General features: G+C 43.9%; 1 protein-coding gene across 4 annotated transcripts; it reads left to right on the forward strand.

Annotated features, from left to right (window-relative positions):
• On the forward strand, positions 1-26,411 carry LOC100358347 (TRPM8 channel-associated factor 2). Of its 4 annotated transcripts, none has more exons than XM_070071380.2 (9): positions 1-432; positions 1,470-2,105; positions 2,996-3,105; positions 18,589-19,574; positions 19,858-19,955; positions 21,242-21,455; positions 21,754-21,993; positions 22,827-23,164; positions 25,851-26,411. In XM_070071380.2, exons 4-9 carry the CDS (start codon positions 18,809-18,811, stop codon positions 26,091-26,093), a joined length of 1,899 nt encoding a protein of 632 aa, XP_069927481.2. In that variant the 5' UTR covers positions 1-432; positions 1,470-2,105; positions 2,996-3,105; positions 18,589-18,808; the 3' UTR covers positions 26,094-26,411. The 4 variants fall into 4 exon arrangements, with proteins under 4 accessions (XP_069927481.2, XP_008256311.4, XP_069927482.2 ...); XM_070071381.2 differs by lacking the exon at positions 1-432 and adding an exon at positions 934-1,077; XM_008258089.5 differs by lacking the exon at positions 2,996-3,105 and having other exon boundaries at positions 282-432.
• The last annotated feature ends 298 nt before the right edge of the window (positions 26,412-26,709 follow it).

Consider the following 26,709-nt stretch of genomic DNA (forward strand, 5'->3'; position numbering starts at 1 on the left):
AGGACGCAGGGACCGGCAGAGCCCGGCGGCGCGGAACAGGGGTCCTCCCCAGAGCGGCGCCCCCCAGTCGGAGAGCCGACGGGTCTTTGCACGGGGGGACGCTGTGGTTGGGAAGCTGTCCGCCCCACTGTGGTTTTTGCTGTTTGCTTTTCCTGCCACAGGCGCCAGACGCTTTGCCGAGCTCGCTCTCCCATCCGAGGACCCCGGAGGGTGGGCGGGAGGGGGCTTGGCGTCCTGCACCCCCGCAGCCGGACACATCCCCACGCCCGCGACCTCGCCGCGCCGCCCCGGGCGGCGCAGGTCTGGGGAGGCGGGCGGGACCGCGGGGCGGTGGCTCCCCGCGGCGCGCCCCGCCTCCCGGGACGACCCAGCCTCCCGCACGGCCTCGCGGAGCCTCGGCAGAGCGGCCTCCAGGGTTCCCGACCGCCGAGGGTGAGCTTCAGTGCGAGCGCGTCCTGGGGCGCGCGGGGGCGGGCGGCCGAGGACGCGGGGGCGCGGGGTGCCCCGGGGTGACCAGGCGCCCTTCCCGGGCCGTTCCCGGCCCGCGAGGTGTGGCGTCTCGGCGTGGACCCAGGGCTTTCGTCCCGATTCGCCTCCCTAGTCTAGGGCTATGGCTGTTTGTCTCAGATACTCAAATCACAAATCGCATTTCTCTCCGCTCTTTGAACTTGAGCAGTTTGACAAGGCTGCGTCGCGGGGCGGGGTTGGGGGGACCTGCGCGTGCGCGTTGACTCTGGAGGGCGGGATGGGCGTTCTGAGACGGATTGTTCATCAGGGGATTTTTACATGTTTTGTTGTTTTTCCGATAAACGAGGGAGTCCCTAGAAGTGAAAGACTTTGGTTGTCTCCCCAGAGTAGTTGCGAGGATCTTGAATTCGGGTTCCTGGTCTTTCTCCGCCTTTTTTCCATTCCTGAACTGTTACGTGAATACAGTTTCTTACCACTGACATTACGAAGGAGCGAAATGAGAGCGAGAAGACAGAGTCCACATCCTGAGATACGGAAATGCTCAGGCCCGGCCCGCCAGCCAGCTGGGGCTTCTCTGTGCCGGAACCCTGGTCTCCCAAGGCATTTCTGGTATCAGCTTCAAGACCACTTTCTCGAAGGGGCCTTTCTGTCACCCATTCCAAAGTGGCTTTCCAGTCAATTCCTGTCGCATCACCTCGTTCTGTTTTGACCACAGCAGTCGCTGATTGTTGCATTTCATTTATCTGCGCGCCTGCAGTATTTATTGTTTTTCCTCTTACAAAATGTATCTGTGGAAGTGTCTCTTTTGTTTCTGGCTTGCAGCCCCAGCGCTAGAAGACGGTATGAGGAGCACAGTATGGGGAACTCAGTAATATATTGGGACTGCATGCATTTAGTTGTTTGCTTTTCTTTTCTTTCTTTCTTTTTTTTTTTTTTTTTTTTTTTTTTTTTTTTTTTTTTTGGTTCTGGTCACTAACTTTTTGCTTTGCTTTCCTCTGCAGCAGCCAGTAGATCATGGCCACCACTCCAGCTGCTGCTTTCCAAGCCCTCATGAATGGGGTGACAACCTGGGATACCCCCACAGGTCCAGTCCCCAGTGAACTCCTTCTTATTGGAGAAGCTGCCTTCCCAGTGATGGTGAATGACAAGGGCCAGGTGATCATCGCTGCCTCCTCCTATGGCCACGGCCGCCTTGTGGTTGTGGCCCACGAGGCGTACCTGATGCATGCTCCCTTGGCTCCATTTCTTGCCAATGCCGTGCACTGGCTCTGCCCCTTCCTGGGGGCCTGCATTGGAGTGAACCCCTCCCTGGAATCACTAGTGAAACTCCTGCAGGACACTGGGGTTAAGGCACAGGTTGAGTCGGAGCCGGGAGAGTCCCTGGGGGTTTACTGCATCAATGCCTACAATGACAGCATGACTGAGAAGCTGATCCAGTTTGTAAAACGAGGAGGGGGCCTGCTCATCGGGGGCCAGGCCTGGTACTGGGCCAGCCAGCATGGCCATGATAATGTGCTGTCCAAGTTCCCTGGGAACCGAGTGACAAGTGTGGCTGGAGTGTACTTCACTGACACCTATGGAGACAGAAGCCACTTCAAGGTCTCTAAGCAAGTGCCCAAGATCCCTCTGCATGTCAGGTGAGTGCCTGCCCAGCCTCTCACCCCATGGAAAGTCCATCTAATGTTAAGCAACAGAGTCCCTTGTTCAATGAAGTCCAGTTTCAGTACAAGTGATTCCTTGTTGCGACAACCACAAGTCAAATACAAAATAATTAAAACTCACGAAGACAAATGCAGAGCTGTCCCTGTCACTCCCTCCTATGGCCAGAACAAGAATCACACTCATTCTATTTTTCACCACTCTGTCTCTGTCTAATGCTAGAATAAAAAGAATGTTTATCAATATCTCAAATAAATGAAAGGACAGGGGCCCTCTTCTGGACACTGGGGGTCCAGCAGAGATCAAAGCCGACAATGCTGTCATGAGCCTGTATTCCGGTGGAGAAGCAACTGAGACAACTTAGGAACTGAGGAAGCAAATAGATTTCATGAACTATTGGTAAGGGGAAATATGAATAAAGCACTTTATGGATACTGAGGTGAGGAAGGGAGTTCAGGCCATTTTATTTAGGGTCTTTGGGCTGAGTTAGGATATGTGGGTGCTGGTATAGGAAATTGAATATGCAGGTGATAGAAGTGCAAAAAACTCACACAGGTAACTTAAGTATTTATAGGATCCACAGAGAGAGGTGGTGTTATTGCTGGAACCCAGGTGCTGTGGCCACCTGGCAGAAGTTGAAACCATGCCAGCAGGAGTTGCAACTATAGATGGGAGCTGGTGGGAGCTGGAGTCTTGGAGAAGACATTGTGGTTATCAGAGACATGTCCTCAAAGAAACATGTAGCTCAGCTCTTCCTACCCCCTCCCTTCCTCCCTCCCTCCCTCCCTCCCTCCCTCCCTCTCTCCTTCCCTCCTTCCCTCCTTCCTTCCATCTTCTCTCTCTACCTCCTATGGGCTGAACCCACCAGGATCCAGGGGAAAAGGGAGCCCAGGCAGTGCAACACGGAGGATGACTAAGAAGAGTGGGGAATGGTCTTGAGTGCAAACAAGCAAATGGCCAGCTTGGAAGGCTTCTCAGGTAAGTGACAGTTGAAAAGAGATTTGAAGGAAGTGAAGGAACAAGCTGAGTGGACCTCTATGAGAACAGTAGAACAGGAAAACCTGAAACAACCCTGTGTGGTCTGCTTCAGGAGCATCAGGAAAGTTAGAGTGACTGGAGCTGAGTGAACGAGGGCTACAGCAGTAAGAAGTGAGGTCCATGGGTAGAACCGTAGATCTTATTTGTAATGAGACGGGAAGATATTTTGGATTATATACAGAGGACTGACACGTTCTGATTCATTGTTGTGGACTCTTCCTGTCGGGAGGGTGGGGCAGCAGCTTTCTTCAACAAGAAGCACCAGGGACAAGTTTTGGTGAACAGTCCGTTTATTAACGATCAAGCACAAGCTTTAAAGGGCAGGCGGGGGGGCATAGCTAGTTCAGGGCAATGCTAATTCCATAGCATAAAGCCAATATTGGCGCCACTATGCTTCTCCAGTCAGCTTGAAGGTCAGGTATACGGAGCTTTCCAGGTGGTCCTGATGGGCCTGGGCCACACCCTGGAGCTGTTTCATCACACTCCTGTTTATATTTGGCCATTACTAGATCATATGGCCAATTCTAGTTGTCAGGGAATCTGAAGGGATGAATATTTTTAAGAGGACACTGGCATCTCTGAAAATATGAGTATTCTGCTACAAGGAAGAAGGGGCCTGGGACCTACCGATACTGAATGAACTATCAGTGCCCTCAACCCTCAGCCCCGTGCCCTGGAACAGCTGCAATCCCTTCTCTTCTGAGAGATCTGGAGAGGCGATAGGGTTACTCAGAAATGTGAGGGTGGATCTGACTTGCCACAACTTGTTTTTGATTCTAATACTCTAAGGGATAAATGCGTAAAATTCAATCATCACAAATCCTCTTAATTGTACCGAAAGACTCTTCTTCAGTAAACTAAACCTGTTTTTCTTCATCTGTACCTACATTTTTCATCTCTGCTACTGGACTCAGAGATACATTTTGTGGTTATCTTTAAAATTCTGATCATGAAATCTTTAAAATTGTATAAAAGTAGAGAATAATATAATGAATTCCCATCCAGCTGCAGCCTAACCCCTCAGCAACAGTCTATGCATAGTCAATAGTATTTCATTTATAAGACCCCCAGAGTTTTTTGAAACACATAGGAGATATCATTCAACCTGTATTTCTCTAAAAATCACTAAAGATATGCACTCTTTTGAAAACAATCACAAGGTACCATTATCACACCGGGAAAGAATAACTTCTTAATATCATTACTCATTTCCATCATTGTTTCATATTATTTACTCAAAATTTGTAGACATTGGTATTTAAACAAATTCCAAATATTTGGATTTCTTTTTTAATAAATATTTATTTATTTATTTGAAAGTCAAAGTTACACAGAGAGAAAAGAGGCAGAGAGAGAAAGAGAGGTCTTCCATCTGCTGGTTCACTCTCCAATTGGCCGCAACAGCTGGAGCTGGGCCGATCCAAATCCAGGAGCCAGGAGCTTCTTCCCAATCTCCCATGTGGGTATAGGGGCCCAAGGACTTGGGCCATCTTCTGCTGCTTTCCCAGACCATAGCAGAGAGCTGGATCGGAAGTGGAGCAGCCAGGACTTGAAGCAGTGACCATATGGGATGCCGGCACTGCCGGGGGCAGCTTTATCCACTATGCCACAGCACCAGCCCCTTCTTGCAGGTTTTGTTGTTGTAGTTTTGTTGTTAGTAGTTTTCTTTGGTCTGAGTTCTGCTGTTTGTGTACCTATGATATCATTTAATGTATCCCCCATTTCCCATATTGACTGTGAATTTGAAGTTAGATCCAGATTCTACAGCAGAATTAATAAACTAAACCTCATGAGGCAGCCCCCTGTTTTTTGTAAATAAAGTTTTATTACAGCACAACTATGCCCCTTTATTTACAGATTGCTCTGTGGTTCCCATCACACAAGAATTACAGAATTGAATAGTTACATAGTTTCAGCAGAGATCACAAACCTAAAATGTTTGGCCCTGAATGACGAAGTTTCCCAGCTCCTGATCTGGAGGCTGTATCAGATTCCTGTTTGAATTTTTGGCCTGACAGTTTTGTAGGTGGTGGTGTGTACTTCCGTCAAGTAGAACATACCATCTGAATTTCTGTCTGCTATGATGTTATCTGTCATGAATCATCATCACTACAGCCTTGAATCTATTAGAGATTATAAAAAGGTAGCTTCAAAATTCTAACATTTCTTTTCTATTTTATCTGAGTAGTGATACAGCTTATGTAAGAGAGATAAGTACTTAATTTTCTTCTCTCATTTAGAAATCAGTTTTCAAAACACTCATTTCCTAGTATCTCCCAAAGGTCACCAATATGTTTTAAGTTTGTTTGGAATAATGATGAAATCATGGATTTGAACACATGGTGTTTCATTTATTATCTTTATACTAAAATTGTTCTTTGACCATTGTGAGCCAACTCAGGTTGACTCCTGATTCGTGGTGAGGCTTCCTTCCAGTTTGGAATAACAAGAAATTTCTGTTTTGCAATATTTATTTCCTGCCCATGCCCAGGAGTAGCCATTTCTCCAAGGAGCTCTGTGTATTTTAGTGGGAAGTGGTATTTAGAAACCACAATATGGATGTTAGAAGTATTCATTGTTTCTAGGAATTCTGAATAGGCAAAACTCAGAGATAGGGTTTTTTCCTAAGATAAACACAAAGGTTCATACTGATAGTTAAATTCACCTTTGAGATTATGTGTTTTTTCTTTAATTTCAACAGCCTTACATTGATAGCTTATTTTTTCCCATGATAAAAAATTCCAGGGGCCACTCCTGTGGCATAGTGGGTTAGGCTGTGGCCTGCAGTGCTGGCATCCCATATGGGCGCTGGTTTGAAACCTGGCTGCTCCACTTCCGATCCAGCTCTCTGCTATGGCCTTGGAAAGCAGTAGAAGATGGCCCAAGTCCTTGAGCTCCTGCACCCACATGGGAGACCTAGAGGAAACTCCTGGCTCCTGGATTTGGAACGGCACAGCTCCTGCCATTGTGGCCCATTGGGGAGTGAACCAGCAGATGGAAGACCTCTCTCTCTCTCCCTCTTTGCCTTTCCTTCTCTCTGTGTGTAACTCTGACTTTCAAATAAATAAATAAATAATCTTAAAAAAATTCCAGTTCTGTAAGACACCAGCATAATGGTTCATTTATAACATGATACACACTCAACAGTTAAGAAATATGAATAACGCGACTTCCAGCAGTATGATTACTGTCACAGTTGAAGGTGATTTTTACTTCCTTTTGTCCTTGTGATGTATTTTATTAGGTAAATAAAGTCCAACTACCATCTTTTAAAGTCCCTTAGAATAGTTCCTTCCTGTGCAGTTATACATCTAAGTAAGAATATATGTTGACTAATTTGGTTATTCTACTTTTGATTTTGGGAATTGTTTTTATAATTTAATTTTATTTTATAATTAGGAAAAGTAGTCATGCTGATTCAAAGTCAAATCTTAAGAACCTATTTTCTGTCCCTGTCCTCTGTACAATGCAATTCTTTCCTCTATTTCTATTATTTAATGCCCCATTATTGGTTTAGATATGAATATACACACATGCATTAATAGCCATCTTTTTCTTGGAGAAGGCGAAGCACACTGTATTCATTGTTTCTTCCCCTTTATTTTTCTACTTATTTTATGGATGTTGCTCCATAATAGTGAATGGAGATGCATACACACTCTGTTATACGACAGTGTATAGATATAGTAATATAGTCTATTCAGTAATTGCCTTGCTAACAGTCATTTGAGTTTCTAGTAGGTACTGTATTTAGTGTATAGTAAATTTACTATATTTAGTAAATACTAGATTTACTATTACAACTAGGCTTCAGTGAATACCCTATGTATATATCTTCTTTTTGTTTCCATATTGATAGAAGTGAGTTGCTGAATCACAGGGAAATACAAATGTAATTTTGCTAAGCATTACCAGGTAACCCTTTGCATGTTTGAGTATTTCACATTGCTAGTCTTCATACTTGTAAGACTTTTATTGAAAAAAAAAAAGGATGTTAAAGTATTTGTGTTTTTTGTAGTTTCTATTATGGCCCTAAAAATGTTTACCTTTACATATATTCTATCATAATACAACATTTTTGCTGTTCATGACTACACTAATATCTTGTGTTCTGCTTAAAAACAACATTCTATTATAAACCAAATCCTTAATGAGAATGCATGATCATAAGTTCCAGATCATTGTGAAAGTACTTCTTTTTGTTAGATATTTAAATATTTCCTGATTTCACTATTTTGTGGGAGAGCCATAATTATACACTAGACATACATGTCTTTTAAATACTTCAGAACTCTTCCTACCGTGAGGAGATCACAATGTGTAACTTTGCAGCTCTTGTTTTATAAATATCAAAACATATGAAAATCTAATTGGTAGAAAGATAATAACACTGGTAGTTCAGCACTGAAAAACTTCGTTTTCAAATTTCTCTTCCTATTCTAGATCTTCTCTCAGCTATTGAAAAACCGATGTGTTATTTATTCAGGTTCAATTAGACACCCTCCTCAGAGACGTCTTCCCAATCAGCTCTGTAGAAACGAGGACTATCCCAGCTTCACTTTGCCATTTCTCCCTGTATAAGCTCAGTACCAACAGGATACCTGGCGTGCCTCCCTCCTAGAGATACTCCCCTTTGAGGTTTGCAGTGAACTTTCCTGGCAACACATTTTGGCCAAAGGCCTGGACTGACCCAGCAGGCTCTTTACCTTGAAATCCCTGCTGTAAGGCTCTGAGCTCCTTAAGGGAGTTGAGCTCTGCCCCACCCTGACTCTGTCTGCCTGGTGGATAGGCTGAAACCACAAACCAACACAGGATCCTTTGGAGCCCTATTCCTGAGGGCTACGGTTGCACATCTATGTTGTATAACCAGGAGGACACTGCAGTTACTTTACTTTAATATTCAAAGCAGAAACAAAGGTACTTGTTCCCTTTACATCAGCACCAAAGAATAGAGGAAGACATCCACCTCAGATCATCCACAGTTCATTGCACCTGTGTATTGTGTGTGCTACAAGGTTCAGAGCCTCTCAGGCGCTACTCATACGAAAGTGACTACACATTGGTAGCTTGGGTGTGTGCACCTCGAGGATTATATGTTACCTCAATCTACCCTCACCACAATCCTGTAGAGTTGGAAGGTCACTGACCAAGGGCTTCCAGGTTTTAAGGGGCATACTTCTGTTAGGATATTCAAATCCAAAATGTAAAGAGTTACAAGTAAACATTCTGTGAAATAAGGTTAGCTCCTGGAATTGGCCTGCCAACAAAATCTGATAAAATGAGTGGAGGAATCTAATAAAACAAAAAAATTGGGTAGGAGCATGAATGTCATAGCAGTTAAGATACTGCTGCAGACACCCACACCCCACATGGAGTATCCAGGTTCAAGGTCTGACATTGTTCCCGGTTCTAGCTTTCTGCCAATGCCCACTTGGGGAAGGGGGCGTTACCAGATGGTGGTTCTAGTAGTTGGGTCCTGCCCCACAGGAGGGAGATCTGGATTGATTCCTGGTTCCTGGCAATCGCCTGGCCCAGCCCCAAGCATTATAGCTAAATGGAGAGGGAAGCAGAGAATGGTAAATCTCTTTTTCTGTCTTTCTAACTTTCAAATAAAACAACTTAAGAAACAATTTTTAAATGGAAAATAGCACAAAAACAGCTGAATATGAGTTTTTTTGATAATAGTGGTATATGTGGCTAGGCACTGACCAGAGACAGGAATAGGTGAATGAAATGTGGAATATCTCCCAGTACCACCCAACCACAGATATATAATGGAAAGAAAATAGTTGAGACCACAAAGTCAAGAATTGCATATAGGATTCTGACTAGGGAAAGACAGTAGAAGAAAAGCAAAGGAAGTGTGCTCCCAATGGGGAGTTGGAGGGAAGTTTGCAGTGGAAACTCTACAGAAAGGAAAGAAATGCTGAGGAGCAGAGTGGAAAATGCAGATGTGCGGCAGAGGGTGGGGACACCAAACGCGAATTCCATGGCTGGAGGCTGGAGGAGATGCCAGGTTCTGAGTGGGAGGTGAGAGCGTGCAGCAGCCCGTGCCACCGGGGATATTGCATGAGGGAGAACGTTGTGGACCACAATGACTTGGAGTACAGCCTGAAACACTAGTTGGAGGTGGATGCAGAGTACCCCTCTAATCCAGTGAAGGACAAGTACATTTATTTCTCCCCATTGTCCCACAAGGGCAGCTGGCAACCCACGGGGAGAAGGTGCCATTTTGACAAAAATAGAGGCTGTGGCAGCTCGCGTGTGCGGACCAGGGTTCTTTATCAGAGGAAAAAATTTGTGTTTCCCACTGACTGAGTCTCCTGGAAATGTTGACGAGGGATTCATACCCACTTAGGATTGTGAGAGCCTCTATCCTCTCAGCCAGTCACAAGCTTGGGGATTCCAACAGCCAAGACAGAGCATGCACAGGCAGCTTGCTCTGGAAACGACTCCGCTCTCTCTGTGGATGGGGCAAGTTTGCAGGGGAGAGAAAGGATCCTCAGCACCCTGTGACATCAGGGAGCCTTGTGCTCTGTGACTGTGTGAATCCTCTGACTGCACAATAGGGTGTGGAATGTATCTGGGTCTCTGGGCAATCACTGTGTCACTGTGTAAGAGGGTCAGAGCTTCCTGAGTGCATGTGTTGGGTCATTGCTGAGTGACCCATGCTCACACTGAGGACTGAACAGAACCTTTGAGTGGTTCATGCACCAGCATGGGTGAGGATTGTACCCATTGTATGCTAACCCTAGGCATTTATAACCTTGGAAGAGAGGAGGTAAGGTTGTGATTCCACCAACAGGCATGATCACACCCTCTACCTTACTAACAATAGAGATCTACAATGCCCAACTTGGTGTCACCCTGGATTCTTGCCCCATTCTTGAGCACTAACCAGAGATTCCCTGACCCCACCCAGCACACACCTCTGGGTATTCATTAAGGGGACAGACACTCCACTAAGCCACAGAAGTGTAGTTCAAAGGTAAAACTCATCAGTGGAGAAAACCAACAAGTGTTTCCACAAATGCCTAAAAATAAACACGGAAATACAAGACAAAAGAACCAGGAAGGCAACATGACTTCCCCAAAGGAACAAAACAACACTTCAGTATTAGAATGTGAAGATTAAGAGGTTGATGAAACACCTGAAAAGTAATTAAAAATAGCAATCATAAGCAGTGAGAATGCAAACCTGTGAGATAAATCCAAATAGCCTGGGGCTGGTGCTGTGGCACAGTGGGTTAAAACTCTGGCCTGAAGCGCTGGCATCCCATATGGGCACCGGTTCTAGTGCCAGCTGTTCCTTTTTTAATCCAGCTCTCTGCTATCGCCAGGGAAAGCAGTAGAAGATGGCCCAAGTCCTTGGGCCCCTGCACCCACGTGGGAGACTTGGAAGAAGCTCATGGCTCCTGGCTTCTGATTGGCACAGCTCTGGCCATTGTGGCCTTCTAGGGAATGAACCAGCAGATGGAAGACCTCTCTCTCTGTCTCTACCTCTCTCTGTAACTGTATTTCAAATAAATAAAATAAATCTTTTTGAAAAATAAATCCAAATAGCCTGACACTGGAACAAAAATAGATATGGCATCAATGAAATAGAGTAGAAACCCCAGAAATGAATTCATGTGTCTATAACAACTCATCTTTGATAAAGGAGCTAAAATCTATCCCTGGAAAAAGCATACTATCTTCAACAAGTGGTGCTGGGAAAATTGGATCTCTGCTGTCCACATGAAGGAGTATGAAACAAGACCCCTACCTTATACCCTATACAAAAATCGACTCAAAATGGATCAAAGATCTAAATCTATGACCTGACTCCATCAAGCTACTTGTGGAGATCATTGGGGAAACTGAAATACATTGGCATAGGCAAAGACTTCTTGAAAAGACCCCAGAAGCCTAGGCAATCAAGCAAAAAACGACAAATGGAATTACATCAAGCAAGCTAACAAGCTTCTGCACTAGGACCAGTGCCATGATGCAATAAGTTAATCTTCTGCCTGCAATGCAGGCATCCCATATGGGTGCTTGTTCTATTCCTAGATGCTCCACTTCCAATCCAGCTCTCTGCTATGGCCTGGGAAAGCAGTGCAAGATGGCCCAAGTACTTGGGCCCCTGTAACCACATGGGAGACCCAGAAGAAGTGCCTGGCTCTTGGCTTCAGATCAGCTCAGCTCCAGCCATTGTGGCCATTTGGGGAGTGAATCAACAGAAGGAGACCTTTCTCTCTGTCTCTCCCTCTTACTGTCTGTAACTCTACCTCTCAGATAAATAAATAAAATCTTTTTAAAAGGAAGCTTCTACACTACAAAATAAACACTTAACAGAGTGAAGAAGTAACCAACAGTAGAAATTATTTGCATAATATGCAACTGATAAAGGCTTAATATACAGAATCTATAATGAGCTCAAGAAATTCATTAGCAACAAAACAAACAATCTAGTTAAGAAATGGGCAAAATACTTGAACAGGCATTTTTCAAAAGAGGAAATTCAAATGGCTAGCAGACATATGAAAAAATGCTCAGGATCACAAGCCATCAGGGGAATGCAACTAAATACACAATGAGGTTTCACCTACCTCCAGTTAGAATGGTTCTCATACTGAAATCAACAAACAACAAATGCTGGCGAGGATGTGAGTAAAAAGGTACCCTAAACCACTGTTAGTGGGACAGTAAACCAGTGCAGCCATTGTGGAATACAGTATGGAGAGACCTCAGAAATCTGAATATAGATCTTCTTTATGATACAGCCATCTCACTCCTAGGAATTCACCAAAATGAAATGAAATCAGCATTTGAAAGAGTTATCTGTACCCCCATGTTTACTGCAGCTCAGTTCACAAAAGCTAAGATATGGAATCATCCAGATGTCCAACATAAAATGACTGGATAAAGAAAATGTGTTATATGTGTGCTATGGCATATTACACAGCCATAAAAAAGAATGAAATCCTGTCTTTTACAACAGCATGCATACAACTGGACATGACTATACTTAATGAAATAAACCAGTCACAAAAAGACAAATACCATATGTTCTCCCTGATCTGTGATAACTAATAGAGTACAATAAATGTAATATGTAAATATTCTCATTGTAATCTGCATTAAAATTATTACTGTGCATAAACTGTTGAGAGGAATTGGCTTTTAGTCAAAATGAACTTAATTATTTTCTTGTAACAACACAGGAAATATTTAGATGTTACATTGTTACTGGTTGTATTTCATTGAACGAAATGAGTGACTAGCAAAAAGTTTTTTTATGGTTGAAATGGTCATTTTTCCATTCAATTATAGTTTATAGCTGTTGTCTAAATTCCCATTAAAATAATTGTATATAGATTATCTTATATCCAAAATTCTTAGGATATTAGGATGACTGTATTTCAGATTTTGATTTTTTCCAGATTTTTGGCATATATATATAATTAGATGTCATGGGAATGAGACCTAAGTTAAATGTAAAATTCATTTGCACCTGTACACATAGCCTGAAGGTAAAGTGTGCAGTGTTTTTGGTGTGCCTGTGTTTTGATTATGACCCATAACATGAAATCAGATATGGAATTTTCCATTTATGGCATGATGTTGGTATTAAAAGTTTTTTATTTTGGAGAATTTTAGATTAGGACTGTTCAGCTCTCATCATTAATGCCCTCATTTGTGGGAAAATGAACAAATCAGGATGAGTAGATTCTTAACTGCAACAATGATCCCTCAAGTGTAAAAGCAACAGAGATACTTCAGGACCTGGTGGAAGCAGAAATGGACGCTAGAGGCTTCCATCTTCCAAGCATGGTTGTGAGCTGAGCCTGCTAAGCCAGTTTCATCTGTGGTTAAGTGGATGAAGCCTACCAGGACCACAACAAGGACACTTGTGGCCCCTACTTGTTCTTTGCCCTTCAGTGAGTCATTAACAACCTTAAGTAATAAATGGGGAAAACTAATAAGTAGGCAGTATGATTTTAAAAGGTGGATGGATGTGGTGCATGAAGAAACAAATTGCCCTTAGGAGACTGGAAAGGGTATGCAGGAGAATTCACCCACACTTTATCAGAACCCACAACAGAGCTCTCCACACTAACCTAGAAAAAATCCATGTAATAACTGTAAACATGTGGTAACAGTATAAATTACAAATGACAATGCAAATTTATTCCAGATATTAACAGAAACAGACATGCCTAGAAGGAAAATATGACCCAATAAACAAAGCACATACCCTGAGAATGCTCCAAGCTCTAAAAGAACTGTTGAAAACTGTGTATTAAATAAAATGAGAAACATAGCAAGATGTAAAAGATGGTTTCAGAATGAAGAAAATGAATTAAGAGGCAAACACTTCAGGTAAGATTAGTAAATTAGCCACAACACAGAATAGGAGAGACAAGTCTTCTCTCTGTCGGGATGTAACCAGAAAACAAACCAGCTCTGTATTGGAATGCAGGAATTACGAAGCACACACAGAGATGACTACACAGATTATCAAGGAACAGAAGGACCAGTCAGGGGATGTGAGAGTAACAAAAAGAGGCTAGAACCGTGTTCTGTCATTCCTAGATGGGGGTAAGGAGAGGAGCTGACATAACCAGACCCAGGGGGCAGGAGCTGTAAAGACAACATTCTGAAACACCTGGCTCCCCGTCCCTAATGGAACACAGGTGCACAGTAACAACCAGGGACCGACTGCTGGGGACATCCTCGGAGCAGTGCCCAGTACACAGCAGCAGGGGGCCCTGTTTATCTGCAGGCATGCATGCCTCCCAGTGGCATTGCGAGGAGTTGTTACCCCTCAGACTTTGCCTGAAGTGGCCCTGTGGAGCCCTTCCCCAGTGTGGAGTCAGAGTACTTTCTCAGCTAAGGCATTGTTTCAGTGGCTCCAGCCTGATGTTGAAATTCATACTCTTTCTTCTTAGGCAGGACGGTAAGCTTAAGCAATGATCCTCTCAAGTGCTAAAGAAGTATCTTGCTGCAGGTTCCTTCACTTTTATTTGGTTTTCTTGTTCACCTATTAATTCAAGTAAAATCAAATGCCAAGATTTTTAATTGGAAAAATGGTTCCATTCCTAGATAATTCCTCTTTCTCTATCCACCCATAAACCCAGCTTGCTGTTGATTTACCTATGTCTAGATGTGCTATTTATTACTGAGAGTTTGTTCCTCCTTCTTGTACTTGCTTGAATTACCTGAATAATTAATTCACATTTAAAACTTTATGAAGACATTATTATTATTTTCTATTCATTTGCTCTAGTGTCTCAGTAATACACACATGAAAAACAGAACATTCTAGCCTTCCTCTTTCATTCTTATGCTTAAACTATTTTAATCCTCTTTTTTTCTGATTACCCTTTTCTAAAAATTTTCCTTTTAAAATCTGTAATCATAAATTATGCCCCTATTTTCTCTGAAGTTTTCAGATTTAGTCACCTTCAGAGTTAAAGTAGACACACAAACAGATTGAAGTGTCGACTGCGTACAGGTTATGTGCTATGTATGCCTTCGCATAGCCTATCTCCTTTGATCCTAGCAAAGCTCTTCACTGGGATTGGGAGCACAATAATAACGCTTAGATGAACATTCAACACTGTGACATGGTTGAAATGTTTATATTTTTAGTAGAATTTAGGTGTGACCTAGAAAAATAAATATATCTGTGCCCATAAGTGAATGACATCTGTTTTTTAACTATTCAAAATGAGTAATTAATATAACTGCATTTTTTTTACAAAAGTCAGTGTTCCAATTTATTTCCTTAAATCTAATGAATTAAGTGGGTTAACTGAAATTGTGTTTTTAAAAGGAAATTGAATGCTAATTACCCTGATGTTCTCAGTACACACTATGTAAAACTGTACACTATAAAAGTATACAGTTATTGCATGCTAGTCAAACTTTTTTAAAAGAGAACTTTAAAACTAGGCATGATTGGGACCTCAGCAATTTTTCCCCTGTGCCTACAGGCTTACAATAAGATAGAAAACTATGTCCACAACTTCAAGATGGCCCAGAGAAAATATCCGTCTTGCTCAATAATGATCCAGACTGTTTGTTGATTTACTGTTTACCTGTACTTAGAAGGGAAAAAACACAGAAAAGTACAAAAGCTCGCAGTGAGGGTGGAAACATCCTGTCAACTTGGTTCCTCTAGTCCTTTACTTGACGTGGTAGATCCCAAGAAACATTCCTGCTGGTGCCAGTGTTGTATCCTCAGGTTTACCACAGAGTGACTTAAATCCAGAGGAGGATGCTTGTATCCCATTCTGTCTGAGCAGAGAAACAGTTAACCTGTACCTGTTCCTACCAAGAGGCCTCCTTACAGTCATGTTCCATAAGAAGTACACAAAGTTTGAGGCTTACGTTTTGTATATGGAAAATGACAACAGCTCACTCCACACTGAACTTTCTAATCACCACTGTGCTTCCAACCATGGCAGGTTTTTTTTCCTTTTTTGAAAAACATTATTTAAGGTATACAAACTTCATGTATTTCATATATACAGATTCAGGAACTTAGTGATACTTTCCATCCTACGCTCTCTCAGGCACTTGCTCACCCTTCTTCCTCCTCCCTCTCCTATTCCCATCTTATTTTTTTTACAAAGATCTATTTTCAGCTATCTTTATACTCATAAGATTAACCCTACACTAAAGAAAGAGTTCAACAAACAGTATGAAGGGAAAAAAAGAAAACACTGTTCCTCAATAGTAGAGACAAGAGCTATTCAAAATCATTGCATCTCAAAGTGTCAATTTCACTCCTATAGATGACCTTTTAGATAATCTACTAGGTAGATCATACAGTATTTGTCTTTTTGGGACTTGCTTATTTCACTAAGTATAATGGCTTCCAGTTGCAATCATTTTGTTGCAAATAAAAGGATTTCTTTTTTATTTATCTTACCTCTGTCACTAAGAGTCCAATCACTCCTATTACCTGTCTGCTTAGATGGGCTTTGATCATTCCTTAAACATCATCCCTCCCTTCCCTTCCCTTCCCTTCCCTTCCCTTCCCTTCCCTTCCCTTCCCTTCCCTTCCCTTCCCTTCCCTTCCCTTCCCTTCCCTTCCCTTCCCTTCCCTTCCCTTCCCTTCCCTTCCCTTTCCTTCCTTTCTTTCTTTCTTTCTTTCTTTTTTTTTTTTTGACAGGCAGAGTGGACAGTGAGACAGAGAGACAGAAAGGTCTTCCTTTGCCGTTGGTTCACCCCCCAATGGCCGCTGTGGCTGGCATGCTGCAGCCGGCGCACCACACTAATCTGAAGCCAGGAGCCAGGTGCTTCTCCTGGTCTCCCATGCGGGTGCAAGGCCCAAGTACTTGGGCCATCCTCCACTGCTCTCCTGGGCCACAGCAGAGAGCTGGCCTGAAGAGGGGCAACCAGGACAGAATCCAGTGCCCTGACCGGGACTAGAACCCGGTGTGCCAGTGCCACAGGCGGAGGATTAGCCTATTGAGCCGCGGCACCGGCCCCCTTTCCTTTCTTTTCAATAGTTTCCCCTGCACTCTCATCTCTGAAGTAATGTGTGCTTTTCCTTTTTATAAATGCAGCAATATTCACACCCTCACATCTAATTAAAACCTCCTTGCTCAATATCATACAACTCTCATTGTATGTCCAGAGCCGTAGTAATTGAGTAAGAGATTTCTGGTACATAGAAAACAATGATGGCTTCCAGGCCAGCTTGGTTTGCTTCTTGTCCATGTCAATTATTAGTCAACAGGCAGGGCAAAATTGCTTAGCCTTTCCAAACATTATCCATAAAGCAGTATTGTTAAGTTTTAGGTTCATTACATTGATTAAGAGAATCCATATGTTTAATGTATGGCTTATGCAAAAAGTCCATGGAAATCAGAATTAAAAGCATGAGTTTATTTTGGTGCAAAAACATTTTTAAATCTATGTATACTTTTCCATAATACAAATTTACATACATTTGAAATTCATTTTTGCTCCAGAAAATTCATACTTTTTAACTTGATTTTTTTCAATGAAATTTTGAGGCCCCCTCATATTAAATGTCCTTAATTAATGGCCACTTTCATTGTTTGTCTCCACACTTAAACATTGCAAATAGATAGTATGCAAGACCTTGCCTTATAATAGTCAGGTCTTCTGTTGAGGTTTTCTTGGCTTCCCAACTGCTGGGCTTACTCACTTTCCTTTCTTCCCTCTCAAATATTTTGTGAAGTCCTGTAATTCAATTTTCTATGTCCCAAATCAAGTCTTAAGTCACAAGAGGTGAAATAAAGCCACAGGCAAAACTGATAACACTCATGACATTTTCTGGCTAATTTGAAAATGGGATGACAAACTAGGATGTGATAGCTCCCCGTGTTCCTGCTGAGGAGAAATGAGGGACAAACCACCTGTACTGGCAGCACTTTCTTCACTCTCGTCTTGTACTACAATAAGTAAACCATTTTTGTTTTTCAAAAACATTATTTGATTGTTATGAAATAGACAGATGTTAATTTTAAAAATTGAGACAATAAATTTTATAAGGTTAATTTGAATTACCTGTAATTTTACTAGGCAAGATGACCACTGAAGACATTTTAATGGCAATATTTTAGATCCCATTGTTAGGTCTGGTTTGATGACTTTTTGGTGTTTTTTGTGTTTGTGCAAAAGCTGGCCAATATAGGACACACTATCTTATAATCTAATTTTCAAATTTTTCCCATTTAGTGTTTTCCAAAATTCAAGTAATTAATTTAAGAACTATAAGTTTTATTATTTATAGTTAACCATAATTTATTTAGCCAATGTCTTATTATTTGGCATTTACAGTTACTACAAATCAATGAGAAAAAAATCTTGAAATTAGAAGCTTTCTCTGAATTCATTATTTGACCATTTCTCTATAAAAATAGTAAATATTTTCATCATATAAAGTGATCTTTAAAAAGTTTTAAAAGCCTGTGTGTTTCAATGGCTGCTCTCTCTATCTCTTTCTGTCTTTGAAATAAATGAAAAAAAAATTAAATACTAACAAATGGTGGCATGTAGTATAGTATTAAATGATACTTGTGATGTGTTTCCATTTGTAGCCCATGGAAAGTGCAAGTTGAAGTTTTTCATTGCCTGCCTTCACAGAGAATTAGCTCTGAGAGATTGACATCCAGAACTACTTTCTCCAGGCATAATAAATGAGTCTTTCTAACTTAATTCCCTTACATACTTCATTATTTTAAAAGATATAAAATTCAAGCTAGAATACTTCAGATTTACTTGGAAGTTTTCATTCAGAGAATGTAGATTCTTAAATATGCAAATAAGGCCACCAGCTCCTACACAGTATTTCACTCAGTGTTTGACAACTATTGCCATTAGTTTTTGTATCGCTGAGAAAGCTCAAACACAGTCGTTAAGTGACTCCAGCCTTCCTGTCCCTTGTGTCTTTTGCAGGTGTGGGGAGGATCTCAGAAAAGACCAGGAGCAACTCCTAGAAGGGATCTCAGAACTGGACATCAGGACTGGGGGAGTCCCTTCCCAGCTGCTGGTGCACGGGGCCCTGGCCTTCCCTCTGGGACTCAATGATTCCCTTGGTTGCTTCCTTGCTGCTGCCCACTATGGCCGTGGCCGGGTGGTCCTGGCTGCCCATGAGGGTTTGCTCTGTGCTCCCAAGATGGGGCCCTTTCTTCTCAATGCTGTGAGCTGGCTGGCCAGAGGCCAAACAGGCAAAGTTGGGGTAAACACAAGGCTAAAAAATCTTTGTCCACTACTGTCAGGACATGGCTTGGAATGTGCCCTGGAGCCCCATCTGACCAGGGACGTGAGCGTCTACTGCTGTGTGGCTTACACCGACAAGGAGGCTAAGGAGCTGCAGGAGTTTGTGGCCGAGGGTGGGGGTTTGCTGATCGGGGGCCAGGCCTGGTGGTGGGCTTCCCAGAACCCAGGTCAGTCTGCTTTGGCCAATTTCCCTGGTAACATCATCCTCAACTGCTTTGGCCTCAGCATCCTGGCTCGGACTCTCAACCCAGGCTGTTTCCCCACCCCAACTCCTGAAATGAGGAGTTATCACTTCCGAAAGGCTCTCTCTGAATTTCAGGCTGCACTGAGCCATGGGGGCAAGGACTTAGAAAAGAGCTGCCTGGCCAAGTTGCGAGAAGACGGTGCAGCTTTCCTACAGATTCCTGCCGAGGGAGTCCCTGCTTACGCATCCTTTCACCGGCTTCTGAGAAAGATGCTGCTTCGCTCGGGCCTTCCAGCTGTGAGCAAGGAAAATCCAGTTGCCAGGGACTCTTGTGAGGCCACGATGCTGTGCCTGGCCACAGAGCTGGCACACTCTGGAACTGACTGCTCCCAGCTGGTCCAGAGGCTTGGCACCTGCGCCTCCAGTCTGCAACCTTTGGAACACTCCATCACTGTGGAGATCAATGGAACCAACCCAGGTATGGTGTTAGCAGAGACATGCACATATCACCCTCGGGGGAAGATGGGGTTGATGGCCTAAACAGAATCTGGCAGGCACTGACCCTTAGAAAGTCTGGTTATGCGCTTTTTGGGGTGCTTTCAAGAAGATGGAGGATAGGGTTCTACTTAAGGAAAGTCCACGAAGCATGGACAAGTTGGGGGTACACAGGAGAGAAGCTGTACCTCTAGAAGGGGCTGGAAAACTTCAGATGGAGATGGAGTCAAGTAGGAAAAAAAAGAACTTGGTCTTTTCTTTGTCAGGCAATGGTGATTCCTGGCTGAGTACTGGGCTGTATCTCCTGGAAGGACAAAACGCAGAAGTCTCACTGTCTGAAGCTGCTGCCTCTGCTGGCTTGAAGGTAAAACCAGAACACCTGCAGCCAACATCTCTCCACGCCATGAAGCCACTGCATTCTTACCCACTGTCTTGTTCCAGCTCATGGCGATGCTAAAACAAGAGTACAGGGAGGAATGCTTCCCCACGTCTTACAGATCTTACAAATGAAGCAGCTACATTTCAGGGAGCCTGAGTTGCTCAGATCAGATCCTGTACTGAAACCTAACTGCCTGATTTCCACATATGGTGATTTGTACCTACCGACAGAGGAGTGGAGAGTTACCAAATCGAGTTACTAGTATCAGATCCTGTATTGAAACCCCGACCTCCACATATGGTGATTTGTACCTACCGACAGAGAAGTGGAGAGATACCAAATCGAGTTACTAGTATCAGATCCTGTATTGAAACCCCGACCTCCACATAAGGTGATTTGCACCTACCAACAGAGAAGTGGAGAGTTACCAAATCAAGTTAGTAGTATCAGATCCTGTACTGAAACCTAACTGCATGATTTCCACATATGGTGATTTGCACCTACCGACAGAGGAGTGGAGCGTTACCAAATGTGAGAAGGAGTTCTTATTACCTACCAGCACCTCATCCATTCTCCCAATAGCACAAGGTTTCTCTGAATTTTACCAATTTCTTTGACACCTGGAGGGTATGTCTAATCTCTTTACTTACAAAAATATGACCTTCGTGCAGAATTTAAATTTGATCAGCTTCCACTGAAAGTCATTTCCTACCCCAGTTAGGATGTTTTTATGTCAGCATATGTTTTAGAGCTTGATTTCATCAAATCTAATAAAAGAAACTCCAGGAATCCCCACAAGTGGCCTTCATCGATTCCCCCAAGTACTGGGGGAGAGAGAGTATTACTGTGCTCCCCAGGCCAGATCCTGCTGCTTCTCAATGGACCTCCTGTCTATACAGAAAGGGCAGAACAAAACCCCCAACTTATTCCCCGAATCAGAATCAGCACACAGACATAGGTACTGGTGTAAGAGCCCATGGCTCCACCTATAAAAGGCTCAAGATCTCAGACCCAGTCTTGAGCTTATGCCTGGTTTCTTTCCAGCTCAAGTCTCAGGGAGTTTAAAGAGAAGCTACTTAAATCCCTGAGAGAACAATCATTTGTATTCTTTAATCCTTATGTCTTCGGAGTGCTAGAATTTCATGGGTATCCATGCAAAGCTCATAGGAAAGGGAGCCTGCTGTTCCAGGGACATGTTTGTCTAATACACAACTCTACACCCACATCACAGGGACTCCCGTCCCTGACACCTGTTGGAATTACCTGTCCAGGTACAGATCGGCTGCCATACTGATAACCTGACCAACGCCAAAAAGCTATCCCGAGCTCCTGTGGTGACTCACCAGTGCTGTATGGACAGGACCGAGAAGTCACTCTCCTGCCTCTGGGGTGGCCTCCTCTATGTCATTGTGCCCAAGGGCAGCCAACTTGGCCCTGTGTCTGTGACCATCAGGAGAGCAGTGCCGGCCCCATACTACAAGCTGGGTAAGTGAGCTGGAAGTTGAAGGAGGAGAGCGAGCTGTGGATGTCGCTGTGACAGTGAGGTGGTTGCTAAGGGGGAGGGTGATAAGGCTCAGTGGAGAGGAGAAAGAGCTGTCTGAGGCAGGAGCCAGGGAACAGGGCAGAGTAGGGAGAAGGCCTGGAAGCCTGTCTACTTCACAGCCAGAGACCCTCATGAGAGCAGTTCATTGTTTCAGTGTTCTGCTTCTGGGGTTTAAGCCATATTGTTCTGAGTTCACAGGAAGATGGGGAAGTGGGTGGTAGGTTCCATATTTATTCCCAGGTAAAACATCCAAGGAGGAGTGGAGGCGCTGTCTCCAGGGGAACCCAGCTCCCTGGGGAGAGCTGGCCACGGACAATATCATCCTGACGGTGCCAACTGCGAAGCTCCAGGCCCTGGAGGACCCTGAGCCTCTTCTCCGCCTCTGGGATGAGATGATGCAGGCTGTAGCCAGGCTGGCAGCCCAGCCTTTCCCTTTCTGCAGACCTGAGAGGATTGTGGCCGACGTGCAGATCTCAGCTGGTGAGTATTTCTGTAGGTGTATATTGTTACGTATCATTTTTGTGCAAGATGTGTGAAACAAAATTCTATTAGTAAAGGGGAAAAGACATAAAAGACACGGACCATGATGGATGTGAAAGATGTGTGCAGATGAAAACCACTTACATTTACCAAGTAAGGTTTCATAGGATAATAGAACAATCTCAGGAAAAGTGGCGCAAGGACCTCTTCGAAGGCAACAAGTGACCTTGTGAGGACAGCACACAAAATGAACGACTTTCTTTAAAAAGAGTCAGAGTTGAAAATGAAAAACAGAAAAGATTCATGAGAGGTTGAGTACTGTGTGATTTAGAGGAAAGAGGAACATGGGAAAAAAGTAAGGAATTCTGATCCTTACATAAGGAAAATTCCTTTAGGGCTCAATTATCTTTCAAAAACACACAATGATCTATGTCACAGAGTACAAATCTGGACAGCAGTGGTTAACATGGTGTGGGGGGAGTAAAAAAAATGACAATATCCCAGCCACCAGGATCTCAGTCCAGACACATGGTGTAATGTCAGGCTTGCACTCACGAGAAGCTCACAAGACAATGAAGCACTGAGTTGCATCAGGATACCTAGGGGAAGTGCATCACGGCCAGGGTGAACAGCAGAGTATAACACAGGGTGGAGAGGCTGGGAAGGGGATGGGTACTATTCAGTCTCTGCTCAAGTTGAAGAAGGGAAGCCAATCACTGTGGACATGATGGAATTAGTGGGGACAACAGGATGGAGAGGGAAAGTTCTACGATAGTGAAGCATTTGGCTGGAATCCACTTTTCATGTCCCGTGTCTTCCTTCTGCCCGTCTAGGCTGGATGCACTCAGGATACCCTATCATGTGCCACCTGGAGTCAGTGCAGGAGCTCATTAATGAGTCAGGCATGAGAAGCAAAGGTCTGTGGGGAGCCATCCACGAGCTGGGCCACAACCAGCAGCGGCATGGCTGGGAATTCCCCCCACACACCACAGAGGCCACGTGCAACCTCTGGTCAGTCTACGTGCATGAGACGGTGCTGGGCATCCCCAGGGCTCGGGCCCACCCTGCTCTGAGCCCCCCTGAACGAGAGAAGAGAATTAAAGCACACCTGGGAAAGGGAGCCCCTCTGAGTGACTGGAGTGTGTGGACCGCTCTGGAAACATATCTACAGGTATGAGCAGAAATGCAGGGAGACGGGCTTAGGGACATGAACCCCTCAGTTATGTGGGTTATGTCCTGACCTGTAGGAGCCCTCCAAACCCATCACCATGCTCCAGCCTGGATCCACCCCTCAGCAGACACAGGAGACTGGGCCAGTGTGGTGCCTCCCAGCTTATACTTGTCTAAGATGGAGACAATGACACCTCTCCCACTCACCTCCAGAAGGATTATGTGAAAAGCAGAAATATAGCATTCTGATACCCAGCAGACAATATGGTAGCTATTCCGAAAGTTGAATCACAGCTCTTGCACTCACTGATTCTGCCTTTGACCCCCTACTAAGTATTTTCTATTTGGTCCTTGTTTTGCTGTGTCACATGTTGTTTTTCCTCCCTTAGGTTAGCTAGTTAGTGTTACATCCCTTTAAAATCACAGGAACATGTTTACAGAACAACTGCACTCCAAGATGGCATCTTAGGGACGAGTCTGTGAGAAAGGCTCTCATTTCCATCACCCCACTTGAACTGAAAATGCTTTTTTTATAATGAGTCAGTAAATGGCTGATCCAACAGGAGAACATGAAATGTTGAAAGAACATCTACTTCATGTGAAGCACAGCAATCCCTGGCCCCTTTCTCCAGTCTTTGAGTTTAGATGTTTTCAGGGTGTCAGAGTTGTTTCCTGTGCCGATCTCTTGTCTCACACAGCCCTGTAGGTAGGATTTGGCTGACCCAATTTTCATGGAGACAACTACTAAGAGAATTTAAGCAGCCTGCCCAAGAGCACCCGCTTATTAAATGGATCTAGAATTTAAAATCAGGAGTTAATGACCAGCCCCAAATTTTACCCTTTACCCTCTCTGATTTTTTTCTGTCACTAATGTTCTAGTGAGTGAATGTGAGATAGTCCCAGTCAGTGAGATTATTTTCCTCTGCCTCACTTTTCATATTTTTTTACAATGGGACTTCAAACATTTCATGGAAAATAGAATATGAAAATAAGTTAATTTGGATGCAGAAATAAATGAGATCTATGCATAGCTTTTTCATACTGTGCCTTTTCAGGAACTTTTTGAAGATCCTCTCATTTACCTGGCTACCACGTGTTTTGTTTTCACCAACATAAGCTCTTAATTCACTTTACACAAATGTTTTGCAGGCTGTGCAGTTACTTGGAGGGTGTACAGACTTTAGTGGTGGGGTCACTATAGTGTAAGTTAAAGCCCTCATTCTTGCTCCCACCTGCACACTCACTGTGGTGCTCTCAGTAGCACAGGCACCTCCATCAACCTGGAGTCTGATGCTGGGTTGTGGGATGTACAGGTGCCTCAGGATTCCTCCCCTTCCAGAGGTCTCCTCCTGGTCATTCCTCCTATGGGTGCTTTAACGAAGGCCCCATTTTTTCTGCTCTCAGTCTGTCCCAGTTGCCTCAGTCTTCTACCACCCATCTTTCATACTACTCCCAAAGTAACATTAATATTCTACCTTTAAAATCTTAATGTGTGCTCTTTAGAGATGAAGCTGCTGAGCAGGGTATACAGGGTCCTTCTTTATCAGATTTTGCCAACACCTCCAGCTACATCTCCTGGTTTCCTGACCTCTGAATTTACCCTCCAGGGCACCATGCTGCTCACAGTCATGAACACACCTTGCTATTTCCAGCTCCTGTGCCTCCACAGGCTTCGTCTCTGCTGTTGCAGTGTGCTTGGACACCTTGTCCATTACCTACCTAGTCAGCCTTCACTCATCTCTAACGTCCCCTTCACCGACATCACCTCCTTCATTAGCCAGCATGTTTAATCCTTAGTCTATTTGTGCATCTGCCTCTCCCACTGACCTGTCCCTTCTATGAGGGTGAGACCCTTCAGCATTGCTAATACAGTACCTGCCATGTTGTATGCATCTAATAAATGTTATACTTTAATAACTATTTATTAATGTACTGATTGATAAATTATGTCAGAAGTTGGCCAAAGGCCAAGGCAGTGAAGAGAGATGAGCAATGATGAGAATATAATAGTGAGACTGACTCCAGGGGATGCACATTGTGATCGATGTCATCTGACCTTGAGCTTCAGTATCCCAGATGCAGAGGATCCTTATCCATAAAGGGAATGGGACTACGAAACCCCCAGATTCCCAATTCCAAATTTCTATAGCCTTAGTCGCAAGCACTTACAGTTCTATAAAATATGAGTCATTCTATCTTTGACATGCCTGGCTCTTTCCTTTTCTTCCCCAGAGGCAGTGTCCCACAGGGCAGTATGGTAGCCTTGCACAGTCATAAGTCTGAGCAGGCAGTAAAACAAGTAATGATTATTATCATTGTGTCTGGAAGTGCTGGAAGTCTCCAGCTTTCAGGACCCCTAATAGGTTGATTGTTTGGGTTTCTCATCTCAGTCAGGCTCAAACCTGTCCCGATACAGAGGGAAACACTTAAGATCTGAGGATATAATTTGTATTCAAGGTAATAATAACTGCCAAATGTGGAATACTGACCTCTTTTCAAACATTTCCTGTGAGCCCCTGGCCTAGAGTTTCATGGCCAAGTGGTGGAGCCGGCAGGGCTGGGTGGGGGACAGGGAAGAAATTAACAATGAAGAAGTGATCCCTGTAGAGGCAATGTGCTTGTGACCACTGCTGTTCCAGCTGCAATGGGAAACCAGACTCCTCATTCTGCCCCTTGTTTCTCTGCAGCTCCAGGAAGCCTTTGGGTGGGAGCCATTCACCCAACTGTTTGCTGACTACCAGACCCTCTTAGGCCTCCCCAAAGACAAAGCTGGCAAGATGAACCTATGGATGAAAAAGTTCTCCGAAAAAGTGCAGAAGAATCTCGTTCCTTTCTTTGAGACCTGGGGCTGGCCGATCCAGAAGGAAGTGGCTGATGGCCTGGCCCACCTGCCTCCATGGCAGGGAAACCCCACAAGGGTACCCCATTAGGTTCTGAGGAGTAAAGAGGGACGGAGAAGGGAACTGATCATGCCATCAGCACCACCATTCTGATTTGACTGGGATGTTGAGCACCTTGAACCTCAATCCTGATTGCTAGCCAGACTTCAGGACAGCAGTCAAGGTCCTAAAACAAGACAGAACCAACTTTCTCAGGAATGTGTCTTTGTGCTTCTGCTTATGGGTTTCTCTTTATATGGAGGGGTCTTCAAAAACTGCATGGAAAACATGTACTATGAAAAATCTACACATAGGTTTCAAAATTTTGTGCAAAAATAAATGTAATCTTTTAGCTCCTTTTGCTGCAAACTTTATAATCTTTTAGCTTCATTTTCTTTTTTTTTTTTTTTTTTTTTTTTTTTATTTTTTGACAGGCAGAGTGGACAGTGAGAGAGAGAGACAGAGAGAAAGGTCTTCCTTTGCCGTTGGTTCACCCTCCAATGGCCGCCGCTGCAGCTGGCGCACCGCGCTGATCCGATGGCAGGAGCCAGGATCCAGGTGCTTTTCCTGGTCTCCCATGGGGTGCAGGGCCCAAGCACCTGGGCCATCCTCCACTGCACTCCCTGGCCATAGCAGAGAGCTGGCCTGGAAGAGGGGCAACCGGGAC

This window comes from Oryctolagus cuniculus, chromosome 3, assembly GCF_051225735.1.
Source record: "Oryctolagus cuniculus isolate XC-2025 breed Fujian yellow rabbit chromosome 3, ASM5122573v1, whole genome shotgun sequence".
Lineage (NCBI taxonomy): Eukaryota > Metazoa > Chordata > Mammalia > Lagomorpha > Leporidae > Oryctolagus > Oryctolagus cuniculus.

Bases quoted from the DNA above. Each gene is read 5' to 3' on its own strand.
- LOC100358347 (XM_008258089.5), top strand. From the start codon at position 1,483: ATGGCCACCACTCCAGCTGCTGCTTTCCAAGCCCTCATGAATGGGGTG. The intron at 19,575-19,857 runs GTATGGTGTTAG...TTTCTTTGTCAG, and splicing joins GATCAATGGAACCAACCCAG to GCAATGGTGATTCCTGGCTG. The intron at 23,165-25,850 runs GTATGAGCAGAA...GTTTCTCTGCAG, and splicing joins CTCTGGAAACATATCTACAG to CTCCAGGAAGCCTTTGGGTG.